Here is a 16,177-nt window from a genome sequence, read left to right on the forward strand (position 1 = left end):
CAAGGATATACCCTTTTTTTTTTTTTTGTTTAGATATTGTTTAAATCACAACTGGTTGAATAAACGACATCACAAATGGATACATAAACCTCTAACACACCACAGGCGGGTGTTTGAGCTCACTGGTGTCTCCTCTCGTCTGCAGGTCTTCTTCGCCTCTGTGCGTTCTGGAGGCAGCAGTCAAGTCTTCTTCATGACCCTAAACAGAAGCTCCATGATGAACTGGTAACCCTTCACCTCGACCCACAACCGTCTTCTTCTTCACTCTGAGCATCGGCCGACATAAGAAGGGAGGGACGGCGAAGGGACAGCTTTTTTGTGTGTGTTTATGATGTGTGTGTGTGTGTTCCTGGAAGAAAACCACAAGCTCCTGAACAAAAACATTTGAGTAACTAGAGGAAGAGTTAGACCACAGGAGTGTGTCCCATCCACAGAAACCCTCCAACTACGGGGGGCGCTGCAGGCCTCACTGATGGTTACACTGCCTACTGAACAAGGAGGACACCGTAATCAACAGTGGGCGATTCCTTCACCATGTGGATTTTTTGATGGTTGTTCTGAAGTGTTTGGATCCAAACTTTAGCGGACACTGACATCATGCCGAGTAGCCTTTGACTTCCCCATTTGGTCGAATGGGAAGCTGTAGAGACATTCTCTGTGTAGCACATTATTGATTCCTTACAGGGTGTTCACACTGCGAGTACAATATGTCCGTCTTCTTTGCTTGCTGGTGGTAATGTCGGCGTTATGACTGCATTTATTGCAGCATCTCTGACTTATTTAAGTAAGTAATGGGTGGACACTTTTGGCTGTTAAGGTAGCATCAATAGCAGAAAGAAAATTCAGATGGTCATTAACCCAAAAACTAGATGCAACAGTTTTTAAGATGTGCAAACCCAAATCCCTTACAGGCAATCAGAACATATACTCTAAGCTAGTTTCTATTTTATTTTGGCCTCATGTCCACCCTGAGCTGATGTTTTCTTTTTACCCAAAAGAAGGTGATGAATCCTAAAACTCAGACCAAATGTTATACTGTGGGCAGGCAAGTCAACTTTTTTGAAATCCTCATACTGACTGTTTCTGCAGTTCAACTTCTGTCCAAAACAAGCTGCTTTAGCTCCTGTCTCTTAAAGGCCCCCTCTATGATAGCTCACTTCTTTCTTTTTGGCCAGCAGTCCGGAATCATGCCAAGGGTTTAGATTTTTCTGGGGTGGTTTCACAGATTTGGGCTGTGTCTGAAACTGCACACTTTCATACTATTAATAACAAGAACGTCACATTGTACATTCCAAAATCCCAGCATGCAATTTTATGTATGCGAGAAATACCCGGTTATATACTAGACTGGCTGATTTTTTACAAGTGTGACACAGGAGCACACTGGTCATACTAAAGCACCCCAGAATGCATTGTGACTCTCAGGGTGCATTCACACCTGAGCGGTTTGGTCTGTTTGAAACAAACTCTGGCACGCTTAGTCGGATAGTTTGTTTGGCTTGGGGTGGTATGAATGCTCAAACGAACTCTTGTGTGGACCAAAGAACCGAGTTCTGGTCTGGAAGAAAACAGGGGTCTCGGTTCGCTTCCAAGTGCATTGGTGTTCGATTCGCCTTAGGTGAGAATGCGATCCGAACCAAACAAGGGACATTAACCAAAAAGCAGTGCATTGTGGGTGGAATTTTGCCAGATATTTCAAAATAAACAGCGAAGGTTAAATAGGTTCGCAAATGTTAGACTGTATATAACCATTATTATTTACAGTCTATGGTTTAACCTGACAAAGCGGACATATAACTGTATCTCCATTTTGTAGATCAAATTACTGCCAAACTGCGCTGTGCTACCAGATGCCGTTCTTCCACTGTCCTGCTGTTTACTTCTTGGTCATAGTGCAGCATTAGGCCAGATGACAGTATCCGCACTGCCCTGAGCTACAGCCCAAACAAGTGGCAGATGGCTCCAGTACAAAACATTTGACTAGCTTTTATGTGCTTGACAATGTGCAGTGTGTAAGCAAACAAATGATAAATCCAACGGTGTTGCAACTTCACCCCTGAGTCCACTGAACTGTGAAAGGGGCCGCAGACTATCCAATGGCCAGCCAGCCAAAAAGCGACGTACAAATAAAAGTAACCAAACTGTAATATGTTTTATATGTTGTCAAATATAAAACATTAAAATGATTACAAGGTGTATAAATACTGAACAATTGTATATTGTTTTCAGACTAAATGTAGTAGTATGCAGTATATACTGCTGGAGTACGTAGTATGCAGTTTATTTCTTGATGGCCAATTGTGATATTGCAACAACAAATCACTTTAGGCATTAAAAGCCACTTGGATGTTTACCCCTTTATTCTAAACTTGAAGGTAAGTTCAATAAAAACATAGGAAATTAGAATATTTAATTTTCTTGATAGAAAGAGGGAAAAAAAACACAACAGGTCCCTATTCAGCAACTGTTGAAAAGATGTTAGCTGTTCAGTTTAGTTATTTATCTATCTATATTGGTTGGCACGTCCAGTAAAACAATAAACAATACAAGACAATCATGAGAGAAAAATATTTTAATCTGTGGTCATCAATACAGACTAATTTAAACTCTCAGTGTTACACTGTGGAGTCTAAATGAAGTCTGTGACTCATATCGTCAAAGCATCGAGTTGAAACACGGCATAAAGAATCAAAGGAGCAAGCTAATGAAATGCTACAGCTCAAGCAAGTCAAATTCAACTTGCAAAATGGGCTTTTTCTTGTCTTCTATTGTGATCTTCACAGTCTCCTCATGCATGCGCCCACATTAATATAATGCAGTCCTGACAGCCACTTTGACAGCTCCAAAATGTGTTTTAAAGATATTTTTGGGCTTGTTTTTGCCTTTATCTGTATGAAGTTTGCAGAAAATTGGGAATGGAGGATGACGTGCAGCAAATGTGAGGAATCCCTTTTAAGTTTGAACAGAGACCTTTACAAAAAACAACTTATTTTGGGCATATGGCATTTTCAAACATCTCTTAATTAACCGGCTATGTGTGTCATGTCATATTATTGGATTCTATTCACAATTATGAGACTCCTTTTTATTCTTATCACCCAAACCCCTTCTGATAGTGATGAATAGATGTTCTTAGGCTAATATCTTGTAGCAAAAACTAACAGATGTCTTCTTGCGCTGTCAGACATTTTTCCTCATGTAAAAAAAAAAAATAGAGGGCTACATCAGAATCCGTCCACTGTGTAAAACTGTTGCAGACATCTTGATCATTGCTTTGTCAGTAGGAGGTGAATTGACCCTCTTGGACTTGATGACGGTGTTGCTCACAGTGTGAACACTCATTTCGAGTGCTGCTTTTGCTGAAAAACCTTCTGTGTCTGTTCCCCATTAGAAGAGAAAAATACAACAAACAAGCAGCTGGAGTCACAGGGGAAATGAGACACACTTCTACACCTGTCATAGAGGATGCTGCACAGCTACTGCGGCTACTTTGTCCTGGTATTTTACTAATAAGGAAGGGAAGCTTGTAGATATTGTATTATTGCTGTAACAGCAACACAAAAACTACACATCATTTCTCACAAAAAAAAAAAAGAACTTGGCGTAGAGTAGTTGCCAACTTCTGGAAGTTTCTTAACTGCCCTTTGTTTTTCTGTCCCTACTATTCTGTGTATACCGCACCTGTGTAAATACTCACTTTGATGTTAAGGGCAGACTTTGCAAAAGCAGGTGTGAAGACTGAAGAAAAAAATAAGCAACGGTCTGGCTTTTTTTTTGTTTGTTACACCTCTTTGAAAAATGTCTGTTAGTTTCTCTCAGATTGGGTTTTTTTTAGACCAATGAGCTGAACAAAAAGTTTGGTTTGGGTTAACACATGTTTTTCTCTGTAGTCCATCACTGTTTATTTAATTGTGCATTTTGCATGGTGACATACATGTTTTACCTGACATCACTTGTTATGAATTGTAAGTTTAAGGCAATACACTGACTGATCTATCTGTACTAGCTGGACAACAAGAGAAGAACTTTCTGCAGGAGCCCTAAAACAAAAAGTATAAACTGTAAAATGAAAGTTAGCTATTATTATCTTAGCATTTGGGCTTTCTCCGAAATAACAGTCAGATAGGTCAAGTTTGTACACAGAAAAGTTAGCATTAAATACATCTTTTGTTGACGGTCACGCCCAGACCGAGCAGGACGGGACTCCAGCATCACTTTGAACAGCATTTTCTATTTTTGGCACGGTTGACCTTTTGATGATGGTCCCTAAATGCTAGTGTTTGTGGAATTTTGAACAGGCTGTGAGAGAGGGAAATGTGTTCATTTTTACTTGATTTTTTCTTAAAATTGGTCTTTAAGGATGCGACAGGTGTAAGTGACGCCACTTTAAAGGCCAGCTGAACCCTTTTAAATGTGCAGGATGTTAGCAGCAACAAACACCCTGTGAATAAAGGTCAGGAGGCAGGGTCTGTTTGAGAAACCATAGATTAAAGATATATATACTGTAAGAATTTCCGTTATGATGATATCATACTGATCATTTTAGAGGAAGACAAAAAAAATAATGTTCACTTGTTAAAGCTTAGTTGTCTTTCTACAGAATAGAGAACATAGCTATAAGAATTTCTAAAAAAAAAAAAAATACAACGTTTTTATTGTGGTATTATTTGTATTTGTATTTCAATTTTTGTACGTATCAAGACTGTGAACGTATGTATGGCTGTCAGCCTGTGAGGGTGTGTGTGTGTGTGTGTGTGTGTGTGTGTGTGTGTGGGTAGGTGTGTGCACATGGGTGCTACATGCATGTGAGTGGATGTTTTCACCTTGTCTAAATCACTGGAATCAGTCGAAAGACGGCCTCAAACTGGTAACACACATCTGTGATGTTTGAAAATCTACAATAAATGTCCTCTCCTTGTACAGCCACAGAACCTGCTTCAGTGTCTTTGTTCTTTGCATTTGAAGCCGTTCTCTACTGAAGAGGATTAGGGACATATACACTTCTAGAGAATTCCAGGAGGACTGCTCCTGAAATTCTCTTGATCTGGTTGTAAACACATGCACCTTACAAGGGCAGGGGGTAGGGACTCTGCTATTTAACTGACAATTTATATATAAACAAGGAAGAATATGCTAATTACAACAACAATCAAAAAAAAAATTCATTGCCAATATTGCACACGTTCTGATGTTTAATCAACATCAATTAGTGAAGAAATAAAAACACCATGAAGCTGTAACTATTGAAGCAACAGTATCAAGCAACATCAACCTGGGGGCGCTGGTGGCGCAGTGGTTAGTTCACGCACCCCATGTATGGAAGCCATAGTCTTCCAAACAGGCGGCCCAGGTTCAAATCCATCCAGTGGCTCCTTTACTGCAAGTCAGTCCCCACTCTGTCTCCCTGCTTTCCAACTCTACCCACTGTCCTATCTCTCAAATAAAGGCACAAAAAGCCAAAAAATAAAACTTAAAACAATAAAAAAGTCTAAAGGTTATAATATTTGATACGTTTGTGTATCAATATTTTTGAGATTCTGCTATTATGATCTTTGCCAGTTTTCTTACTGGTTTTGCTAGATAATTCCATTAATCGTTTCCAGAACAACTGGGTATTCAACCATGAAACAAAAGAGACAGTATGTGCTGGTTTGATCTATTTTATTTTTTTAATGTTTGTCTGTAATTATAATTACAATTATAATTATAATTTGGTAAATCATATTTGTCAGTAATTATTTAATTTTTGTTTATCTTATTAGTGAGCTTTTGACATTAACCCACAATTGGTTTCTACCTTGACTAAACATGTAATTTATTTTTAATTCACCTTTTTCTCTGTCTCTTTTCTTTCATTTATGTGCAAATAAACTAAACTACAAAGATGTTCTGTTCTGTCTCAGTTTTTCCTTTGCAACAAATGCATTAAATGCTCCCAAATCTTAATCTTAAAAATTCATTAGAAGAGTAGAAATTATTCATTACTTTGTAACTCTCAAGAAATTTGCACATGGTTGCACAACAATATTCAATCTTTCCACTTCTTCTGTATAAATGTCTATTTATTGAACTTTTTGCACTATGTATAATAAACGTATACTGTGTATCCTGCATATAGTCTGCTGATCTGTCTTTAAACTACCTCAGTGTAACCATAGACTGTAAATATTACTGGACGAACCCTGACCCGTCTGTGACATAGGCAGAAAATAAGTCTAATCGACGGCCGGATCCATATTGGATTTGCAGTTTCGGTTTCAACCTAACTTCGGATCAACCTAACCACAGCAGTAAGGCGGGACCGGCGGGACTTAACTCCGCCCATTCAGCTCGACGTCAGCAGTCCACTTGACAGCATATCTAACAGCTAGGCTGCTATCATCAACTATTCCTGCTCGTCCTGAGAAAACTCTACAAAGAGGAAGTTAACATTTAACTTTTCTACAACACAGTTAAAACGAATTATATTCAACCCAAATATTTAATTAAAGTCTTAAAACTACACTTTTTTAAATATACAATCATGGTTATTAGTTATTTGTTAGAGCAGTTAGACTTTGTCAGTGTTAGCAGAGAAATACATTAACAAAGTTTTATCCATAAACTGTAAATAAATATGAGACATCCAGAAGAAATCAATATTACAAAGCATACAGTTCATGTTACTGTTCTGACACAAAGAGGAATGTCTGTGTTTTATATTTACTGATGTCAACAGCGATGAGGTGAACATGACAATTGAAAAATAATGATTTAGTATTTATTATAAGACATTTGTTTTCTCTTGAACCCTGTGAAGTCATGGAGTCTGTGGACAGTGTCAGCTTCACACCAAAAACTTTAAGTATTAGAAAAAATAGTGTTTAAGACTGGCATCCATTATTATGAGTTGCAGCTACCTTGTTCAATATTATTCCTGCAGATGTGGCTCATAACAAAAAAAACAGCCTGAGATGTCACATGTAGTTAACTGTACATTTTGTGTTGTCTGAGGCATTAATTGAACACCTTTGTATTTCTCCTATAGACACAGTGTGGATTATTGGTGACTGGTCCGTCAAGGTGCCCAGAGAGCTGCAGAGACAGAGGAAGAAACCTGAGCCTCAACAACATCTGTATTTGTTGGTTCTTCTGAGGTGGACTTCGGTTGCTTCTCTTCAACAGCTCGCTGTGAGGGAGGTCTCCCCCGGACGGCCTGAGTGATGACACCAACAGGCTGAGAGCTGAGGTGTGTTTTAAGCCTCTTGACAAACCGTTACACCGCACCCGCCTGTCAACCTGGTCAGCTACACGCCTTATTGTGAATAACTCTTATCCTTCATCAAATCAAAACTGATGAGTCATCAAAACATTCACCCCCCGTACAGTGTGTGTGTCCATCGAGACATGAGCTAATCACACCTATTTGTTTGTTTTGTACCAAGCTGTAAACATGTTCATCTCTGCTGTAAAAACAGACTTTTTTTAATGTTATTTTTCAGATTAAATAAATATTTCTATATAAATGCACTCCTTTATACATTTCAGATTTGAAATGACAAGACTAAAATGTGCATTAATGCTCAACTCAATAGCTTAGGGAAGGAAGTCTACTTTTACACAACTTCTTATTCTTTTGATAAATACTAATGCAGTTCATTTCTGAAAGTGGGATGGAACAGAGTCATTGCAAAAATATGCCCTTAAACACAGCCCCACTCTTAAATCAAGATACATGGAGAGTAAATAAGATCAATAACTTGTGAATAAAAACACAGTTAAAAATGATTTAGAAATGTAGTCTTCCCTGATCAATATCACATAATATCAACTTCTCCCAGCTAAACTGGACAAAGGGTTTTAAAATGGGAAGAAAATGGTTTGATTGCAGGTTGTTTGGAGGAGATCTATTTTTATTTGAACAGCATGAATACAGTCTTCTAAGGTGCAAACCCTCCTCCTCCTCCTCCTCCTGAAGCCTGTGGAGCTTGTTGATGTACTGCTGTCTTATCTGCTGGCCATCTTCTCTCAGCAAAACTTCAACTGTTGAAAAGTCATTCTGAAGAAGCTCGAGCATGTGACATGGATCCGGGAGAACATGGACTTTTAGTGCGGGGTCTTCAGGATGGCAAAGAAAGAGAGAAAATATCAGTTATTCATTAAATCATTTTTTTTGTTCTCATCTATTTTTCTGTATTCATCTGTGTGTAAGAGTACATTTATAAATTCAACAGTGTACTACCCAGACAACAAAGGTACAGTATTCAGGTAATCAACATCTATTCAAAGTGAAGAAGATAAACATTATTGTAATCATGCAGTTCAGCTCTCTCACTCACACAATGATATTCCACATATATCCCCCCACAGTGTGAGGAGAAGGGGCCGTCAATTTATCAGATATATCTCGTTTTTTGAACTAGGCTGTAAACATGTTGATTCCTGTGGTAAAAACGGGCTTTTTTGGCTGTGGGCTTATGGCACTTCCGGCGCTTCTGCAGCCAGCCTCAAGCGGAACCTCGAGGAACTGCAGTTTTTTGTACTTCCGCATTGGCTTCATTTTTCGAGGTTGCCCCTTGAGTGTAGAGTGTAACCCAGGTTAATTAAACAGGTTATTTAAATATTAGCCCTCTATTTTTTCTTTTGAGAGGGGAGGGACCTCCGTGAACCTCCATAACTTATGAATAATTGGTTTTCATTTTATTTTGTATTTTATTTATTTCCCTATTTTATTTTTCTAAAACATTCCATAATCTCATTTGAACTCCGGTAAAATCCTCAACCTATCAGAACTCCTCCCACCCATCATAAATATCCAGTTCACGAGGTCACTTCCCCTCACCTCATCGCGTGCTGCAGAATTGTTTGGTTTGCACAAGACGGGACGAGTTTATGATTTAAACAGCGCATTTGTGTATTTGCGTTACAGCGCTGAGATGGCGAGTTAACACCTGTAAGATCTAACCTGCCTACAAGTTGGTAGGATCTCTAAAGACATTCGAACAAGGATAAAAAAGACATTGACTTATTTTTTTTCCCCGGTTTTTGATGGACCCAAACCGCGGTTCCTGATTAAGAGGATATTTATGTTGGTTGTTGAACTTATTGTTTTGATATCTTGGAAGTATTTTTTTTTTTTTTTTTTTTTGTGAATACAATAATAATTATTTAAATTTACCTGTGTTTGGATTTTTGTTGGTATTCACATTTTGAGCTCCGAGAGACCTACCTTATTTCTTCCAAATTTTAATTTGACTTAAATTCACAATTAGCCCACATGCTACACCAGCCTCTTAAATGTCACTGTAAACTGTTTCTTTGCCACCTTAATTGTTAATTATTTTGTTTTTTTGTCACTTTATCCGTTTTAGTCAATTTAAGTGTTTGTTGCAAGTTCAACTGTTTTAAGCCACTTTCACTGTATCAATACACAAGTCGTTATTTATGCTACCTATTGCATTTAATCTTTTGCTTCTACCTCTTAATAGCCTACTTAAATCTCAAATGTCTTATGTAGCATATAGAGGAACAAAATCTCATCTCTCTGTGTGTAGTACTTGTATATGGTTGAAATGACAATAATGATAACTTGACTTGCATTTGTTTTATTTTGATGGAACTGGATATTTGAAGAGCTTTGTTCTCAGTTTTGATACTGTGACTTGGTCAAAAATGTTGTTTCGAGCAGGGAAAATAATTTGTTAAAATAGACCTCACACATTTTAAACTCTGTGGTCGAGAACTGAACCGACTGGTTGCCATGTTTGACATCCTCCGATCTGGCAACCCTTTCTGCCAGGCCCCGACCGGAACACATAAACTCCCCCCTCCCCCCCCTCCCCCTCCCCCTCCACTCCCTCTTCCTCTACGGATGCTGCAGTAGAGTTGGCCGCGCATGCGCGCTCTCGGTCCTCTTTTTCTTGGAAGGTAAGTGTGGCATGGCGCGTGTTTCTACCTTGGGGGGGAATAAACGGTGGTCCTAACGACTATTTATGTGATCTGATAACAAATTCTGAGGTATTAAAGTTGTCGTGTGGTGTTTTGAGAAGCTGTTGAAGTAGTTAGTTGATTTTCGGGCGGCGGGGTGTGGGTGTCCGTGTTCCAGCTAACGTTCCCAGCTAGAATCAAAGGGACACGCGGCCTTCGACGGCGCGGTCGCTGGACGTCGCTGCTCGTTATCTTCACTAATGTTTACATTTTTTTTTTTCCCGTTTGTTTACACCTTCGTTATCAACGGTGTATTTATTGCGCTGGTTTAATTAAAACAACAGTCGTCGCAACAGACGCTGTCGACGGAGCGTAATTCTTTTAATTTGGATGTAGCGCGATGGATGGCTAGCGTGACTAGCAGCTTTTAGCATCCAGTTAGCCGACCCAGCCGGTGTTGTGTCGAGATGTGCTGCCTTGTCGAAAAACACTTAACACGGCGCTAAACGGTAGCAGATAGCACATGTGTACCTAGATGTTAATGCTGGGAGAACAAAAACATTTTAATATTGATTAACTACTCATTGCATATGTATTGTGAGCCCGTTTTGGTGTTGTATAATCAAACAATAAAGCCTTTACTGCACAGAGCTGCATGGGAACACACCTCGAGGGGTAGCATTTCTCGATAGAACACCGACTAACGGTATTTGCTGCCTCAGACTCAAAAGCCCATGCTGGCTGGTAAATAAACCTCCAGGCACCATATGCTTATTTAAATAGTGTTAAGTAAATTCAAAATATTGTCTTAAGTCCACATTTAATGTAATTGTTGTTTTAATGTGTATTGTTAGATTTATATGTACAGTTATCTGGCAGCACTTTAAACTCCAGACTTTGTTAAAGCTCTCACTAGCTGAGTGTGTTTTATCCTAATCAATTATACAATCAAATCTCCTCCAAAGTTGTTTCATCAAATTAGTATTTGTGAACTTTGTTTTTTTTTTTAAAAGGGCAATTTGTGGTTAGATCTGTAGTAAAGTTTGAGTTGCCCTCAACATGACACACTTCATGGTCATGATAAAAGCGCAGCCTCGTGTTCAATCAATCTTTATTTATACAGCACCTTTCAGACAAATTCAGTTGCATTTCAGTGTTTTACAGGGAGGATGTCAGCTGTATAAACACCTGAAACAGCACATTAGGAAACTCCAATTATTTTTTAGTGTCATCAACTCTCAACTCTCATAAATAATGACTTTTTCTATAATATGTGAATACAAAAATGTGGGAATGAAATTTTAGTAGAAATATAAGCTTTGCAGTTTTACGCAAGGTGGTGGGAAGTTTATTGTTACATTTTGGTATTTGATCCTGAATGAATGAAAATGAATCAAATAAATCTCTTAACGTGTCTTTCAGCGCCCCTGACCCATCGCACCATGGCAGATCCCGATCTTGACTTCACGACTGCCGATTCTGGCGCCTCGGCCACCTACCCCATGCAGTGCTCTGCTCTGCGCAAGAACGGCTACGTGGTGCTGAAGGGACGTCCCTGCAAAATTGTGGAGATGTCCACCTCCAAGACTGGCAAGCACGGGCACGCTAAGGTAAAATCCCCTCCAAAACATGGTTAGACTTATACCAGTCTAATAATCCTGAAGCGGTGTCCTAGTCATTCCGTTATGTATACTTATTATGTATACACCTGGGTGCTGCCACCTGTTCTTTGTCCTTTGAGACTCTTAAAATACACAGACAGAATCTGTGAGAAAGTTGTCTTGATAATCACTTCAAATTGTAGAATCAGTAGTGTTTCTGTTAAATCCTGTACTCCAGTTTCCTTCACTTTGTTAAAGACATTTTAAGGATTACTGGTCTGTTAATGACCAAAGCAGTTATCACTGATTTCTAACATGGTGAATCTATAGAGCCATGTATGTTAATGTCTAGTGTTCATTAAGTTGACCAATAAAAGGTTGACATACTTTTCAATATTTTGATACCATGGCTTTTCACATTATCTTCACTATATAGCATCAAAAAGTACCAAAGCTGTAAAAGGAGTACTCTCTAAATTGCAAGAATGCACGAAATTGTATTTATTCGATTTCGCTTGAGTCCATGAGTTTCCTGCAGTTTTTGGTTGCCAAAAAACAAGAAATTAACCCATATTGGGTGCCTATAACTTCTGTTTTGCTGCCATGGTATTGTATATGGGTATCAACATGGTCAGATTTTTACTTGATTCATATCTAAGTTTAAAATTCTAGTAGTCCAATAAATATATTAATCACCTAGTCTGAATTTTATTTTAATTCCCATGGAAATAGAGGTTCAAAAGATCTGATGTAATATCGGTATCAGATCCAATATTGACTTGAACTTGAACCAAACAGTTGTTGCTGTCATCTGTTTGAATGTGCAGCCAGAAAAAAGTTCCAATACATTTATTTGGAATGGTTAAGTTTGTTATTTATTTTGTGCTCTTTCAATTAGAAATGCAATGCTGGGATTACTAGTATACTATTATAAGTGTTATAATACCAACAACACTATAAATTATGATTAGAATCAATTTAGCACCACTATATTTTTGCATGTTCATGGCTACAGATGTTATTTTTACATGATTTTATAATGCTGCAAACTAACTGTTGTTGTGTTCTTAATAGTATGTCTCTGATCAATGCAGGAAACATGTCAAAGCACCTGAGAGAAAGTTATTTCCCTTACATTGTTTTGGCGGTGAACAGCTTGGCACCTAGCTGGGATTAAGATTTTTGTGTGCTATTTTAACCTTTCAATTATTTTTTTTACCTGTTCAGAATTCCTCTTTAACATGTGAAATAAACTTAACTTTGTTTTGTAGGTTAACCTGGTTGGTATCGACATCTTCACCAACAAGAAGCATGAGGATATGTGCCCCTCCACCCACAACATGGATGTCCCCTCCATCAAGAGGATAGACTACCAGGTAGGCAGGTGGTCCAAACATCTCTGGAACTTTCTATCACATAGATGTGACAGCACTTAAAGGGCGTGTTGATCATCTCGATCATGTGGCAGCTGTTTTGTGTGTCAGCACTTCTCCAGCTTTAAGATCAGTGGTTTGTTGCAGACTAACTTGTGTAATTTTTGGTAATTAACAAAGCATTAAGTAGGCATTACCTCTGTTTATCTTTCAGTGATATTTGTCTTTTGAAATATGTAGAACTGTTACTCATGCTTCTACCACCTGAGATTAGATGGTGGAACTATTTTGAGATTGAATGCTCAGGTGAATTTGATCTTTTATAGGTATAATATTGGTTAATGGCTTAAATTTTTCTGCCCTTCCCAGTTGGTTAACATCAATGAAAGCTACATGACCTTGATGAGCGACAACGGTGAAATCAGAGAGGACCTGCGTGTCCCTGAAAGCGATATCGGCAAGGATATTGAGACAAAGTTTGAATCTGGAGATGAGTTCATGGTAAGGACTTCTTAATTATTTTGTTAAAACTACACACACTACCTGTTCAGTGTTGGTTCTTCACTGTGAGTTATAAAAGTGAAATATAATGGACTTTCTTGCTAAATTCTTACGTTTGGAATCAGTGAGAACATAATGCTATGTTGTGGTGAAACAGGAATGTCTGCCGTGTTTATTTTTTTATCCTATTTGGTCAGTCAAGTTGTCTCACTGGAACATGTGCATCCTGCATCTGTTAAGCTTTTAGATTGACTCTGGCATGTTTTGGTCTCTTCGCAGGTCACCGTGATTTCTGCCATGGGGGAGGAATGTGCCGTCGCTACCAAGGTCCTGGCCAACAAATAGGGAGACAGACTTTGCTGCCCAGGCAAAAAGCACCACCCACAACCAGTCTCGCATTCTCATTGGTTCTGTCACCAAAGCGTCGGCCTTCACAGACAACCTCAATCATTCTGTTGTAATTTCTCTCATCAATGATCTTTTTTTTCTCTCCTCCCCCTCATCGTTTCTCTTTGCCATCGCTGTTGGTAGAGTTCTGCTGCAGCTCGCTGCATGGTCCTCTGTCTGATTGCTGAGGTTTTGTTTGGTAACGATCAACTTTATATAAAACAACTTCAAAAATAACGGATCAGTTGCTCATTCCTGCTTATTTTTGCCTTCAACGTGTTGGTTTTGCCACTCACATTCCTGAATGTTTAAATAACAACGGGATTCAGCTTTTGTATGATTATTTTTTATATTCTTGAATATAGCAGGTTTAAAGCCTTTTAGAGGGAAGGGGGCAGTTTTTGAGTTATTAAAGCAGTGGGCGGGAGGGTTTCCCCTGTAGATACTAAATTCTGGTTTAGGTTTTCCCTCTAGCAGCCATAACGCTTTCCAGCATGGCCCGTGCTCTTGTTCCCAAGTGGATTGGTCACGACAAGGTCTATTTTCCTCTCAGTAGCTGAGATTGGTGGTGGCTAGCACTTCAGAGCACTTGAGGTCCACTGCAGCATGTAAAACCTCTAAAACCAAGAAAATAGAAATGTTTATTTTTTTCTCCCCCCCCCCCTACGAAAGAACAGAAGCAAACTTCAGTGATTAACCCTCATGATGCCAGTCTCTTGTCTGTGTAGAAGTCTGAGGGGCGTGAGCGTCCTGTACACTCTCGCCTCTCGCCTCTTGTCCACCGAGGCAGTCGAGATCACCCCACTGCCCTGACTATCCCCCAATACAAAGGAGTGTTATGTTTTGTTTAGAGAGGCATGAGTGTGTAGCGTTGTGGGCCTCCAAATTGTGGGAGGTGGTTTGCAGTGAGGCGTGTTTCTTTTGAGGGACTCGATCGGGGAGGGGGAGGGTGGTTGAGTTGCAAACTTTTTGTTCACTCGAGGCCTTTGTCACCTGACTGGAGATGGCAAAAATAAAACGATGAAACAAATGGACAAAAACTGCAAACTATGTCTGGTTTTCTGTCTCTAATGTATCGAGTAACTTAAATATATATATATATATATCTAGGTGGAGTCAGACAAAATAACGGAGGAGCATTATCTTGGACAGGGTCTGAAATTATCAATCAAGTTTTATACTAGTAACGTATATGCCACTTCTGAGTTCCAGCAGTACTAGATGTGGAAAATCAATAATAAAAAAATGTAAACGTTGAGTGTCCATAACTTAAAAATGGCCTTTTACAAAATGAAAACCAACTAGAGCCATGGTGGCAGGAAGTGAGTTAGCTTTTTTTTTTTTTTTTTTTACTACATGCCATAGACCACATTTTGCTTTATTCTGGCAGCTGATTTCCTGACTCAGCTGTTAGTGCTAAAACCCTTTGAAAAATACTTTATTCCCCCAAAACACAAAGAATGGTCCAAACTACTCAAGGTACAAAGCTTTGGATCAAAACCTTGCCTTTCATGAAGGTTCTAATGCTTCCTATGAAAATCCTTAAAAATGCAATTAAATGTTTATTGCAAAGGTGTACTGCTTGTTTTTTTTACTGCCAGTGATGTACTTGGGTATCAATGGTTAAGTTATATCATTTGGGATGGTAATGAATTATGGAAAGGCATCTGTGACTTAAAGTAGCAGCTTAGCAGAGGGAAACGATGTACTTTCTTTAAAAATGGTTTGAAGGTGCTGAAAGAACTGACAATCATGGAAATTTGAAGACTATGGCCCTTAAAGTCAGAAAAGGGTCCTCCATGACAAATATTTATGATTGTGCTGCATCGTTCTCATGGTGTTAACCAGAATTAACAAAGTCGGAACTAACTGTTGCTCGAGAAGTAAAAAAAAAAAATCCTTTTCATGAAATGTGTTACAGCATCTTCAAATGTGAAATCCATCAAACACCAGTACAGATTAATTGTAAGGCATAGCAATTCATCCTTAGTGTTACAACAAAAAGATTGACAGTTTCATAAAGGAAAATCTATGTTGGTCCACAAACCTGTCAGTAAGTGTAGTAATGTTTTCAAACTATTCGTCAACTGCAGAAGAAAACAAATTGAATGTTTTACCCAAAATGAGTCAGTTACCAAGGTTTAAACGAAATCTAGGTATGTTAGTAAATGTGAAAAACTACTGAGAGACACAAAAAAACATGCAGTGTTCCTCAGTTTCTTTGTGTTCACATATTTGTGTTGTTTCTGCATTTAAAGTCATGGCAACAGACACGTCAGACAGTCTGAACATCCTGAATTTTGAGTGGTGTGAGCCTAAAACAGAACCATGATGGAAAGAAGGAGGCATGACTTTATTTCCTATGTGCCCCTGTGATCAGCCATGGCTTCTCTGAGTCACAGGGGGAAA

General features: G+C 38.8%; 2 protein-coding genes across 16 annotated transcripts in view; both read left to right on the forward strand.

The window, feature by feature from the left end:
- tnikb (TRAF2 and NCK interacting kinase b) overlaps window positions 1-4,931 on the forward strand; it is a 51,843-nt gene extending 46,912 nt beyond the window's left edge. For all 15 annotated transcript variants that reach the window (XM_065948627.1, XM_065948628.1, XM_065948630.1 and 12 more), the window contains one exon: window positions 146-4,931. In XM_065948627.1, coding sequence (XP_065804699.1) covers window positions 146-229 — 84 coding nt within the window. In that variant the 3' untranslated portion in view covers window positions 230-4,931. The remainder of the gene's footprint in view (window positions 1-145) is intronic.
- Window positions 4,932-9,784: 4,853 nt separating this feature from the next.
- Window positions 9,785-15,344, forward strand: eif5a (eukaryotic translation initiation factor 5A). The gene is made up of 5 exons (XM_020645932.3): window positions 9,785-9,906; window positions 11,329-11,516; window positions 12,779-12,883; window positions 13,250-13,381; window positions 13,661-15,344. The coding sequence occupies exons 2-5, from the start codon at window positions 11,349-11,351 to the stop codon at window positions 13,724-13,726; spliced, it is 471 nt and encodes a 156-aa protein (XP_020501588.3). The 5' UTR covers window positions 9,785-9,906; window positions 11,329-11,348; the 3' UTR covers window positions 13,727-15,344.
- Window positions 15,345-16,177: the final 833 nt, after the last annotated feature.

The sequence above is a fragment of the Labrus bergylta genome, chromosome 20 (assembly GCF_963930695.1).
Source record: "Labrus bergylta chromosome 20, fLabBer1.1, whole genome shotgun sequence".
NCBI classification, from domain to species: Eukaryota; Metazoa; Chordata; class Actinopteri; order Labriformes; family Labridae; genus Labrus; species Labrus bergylta.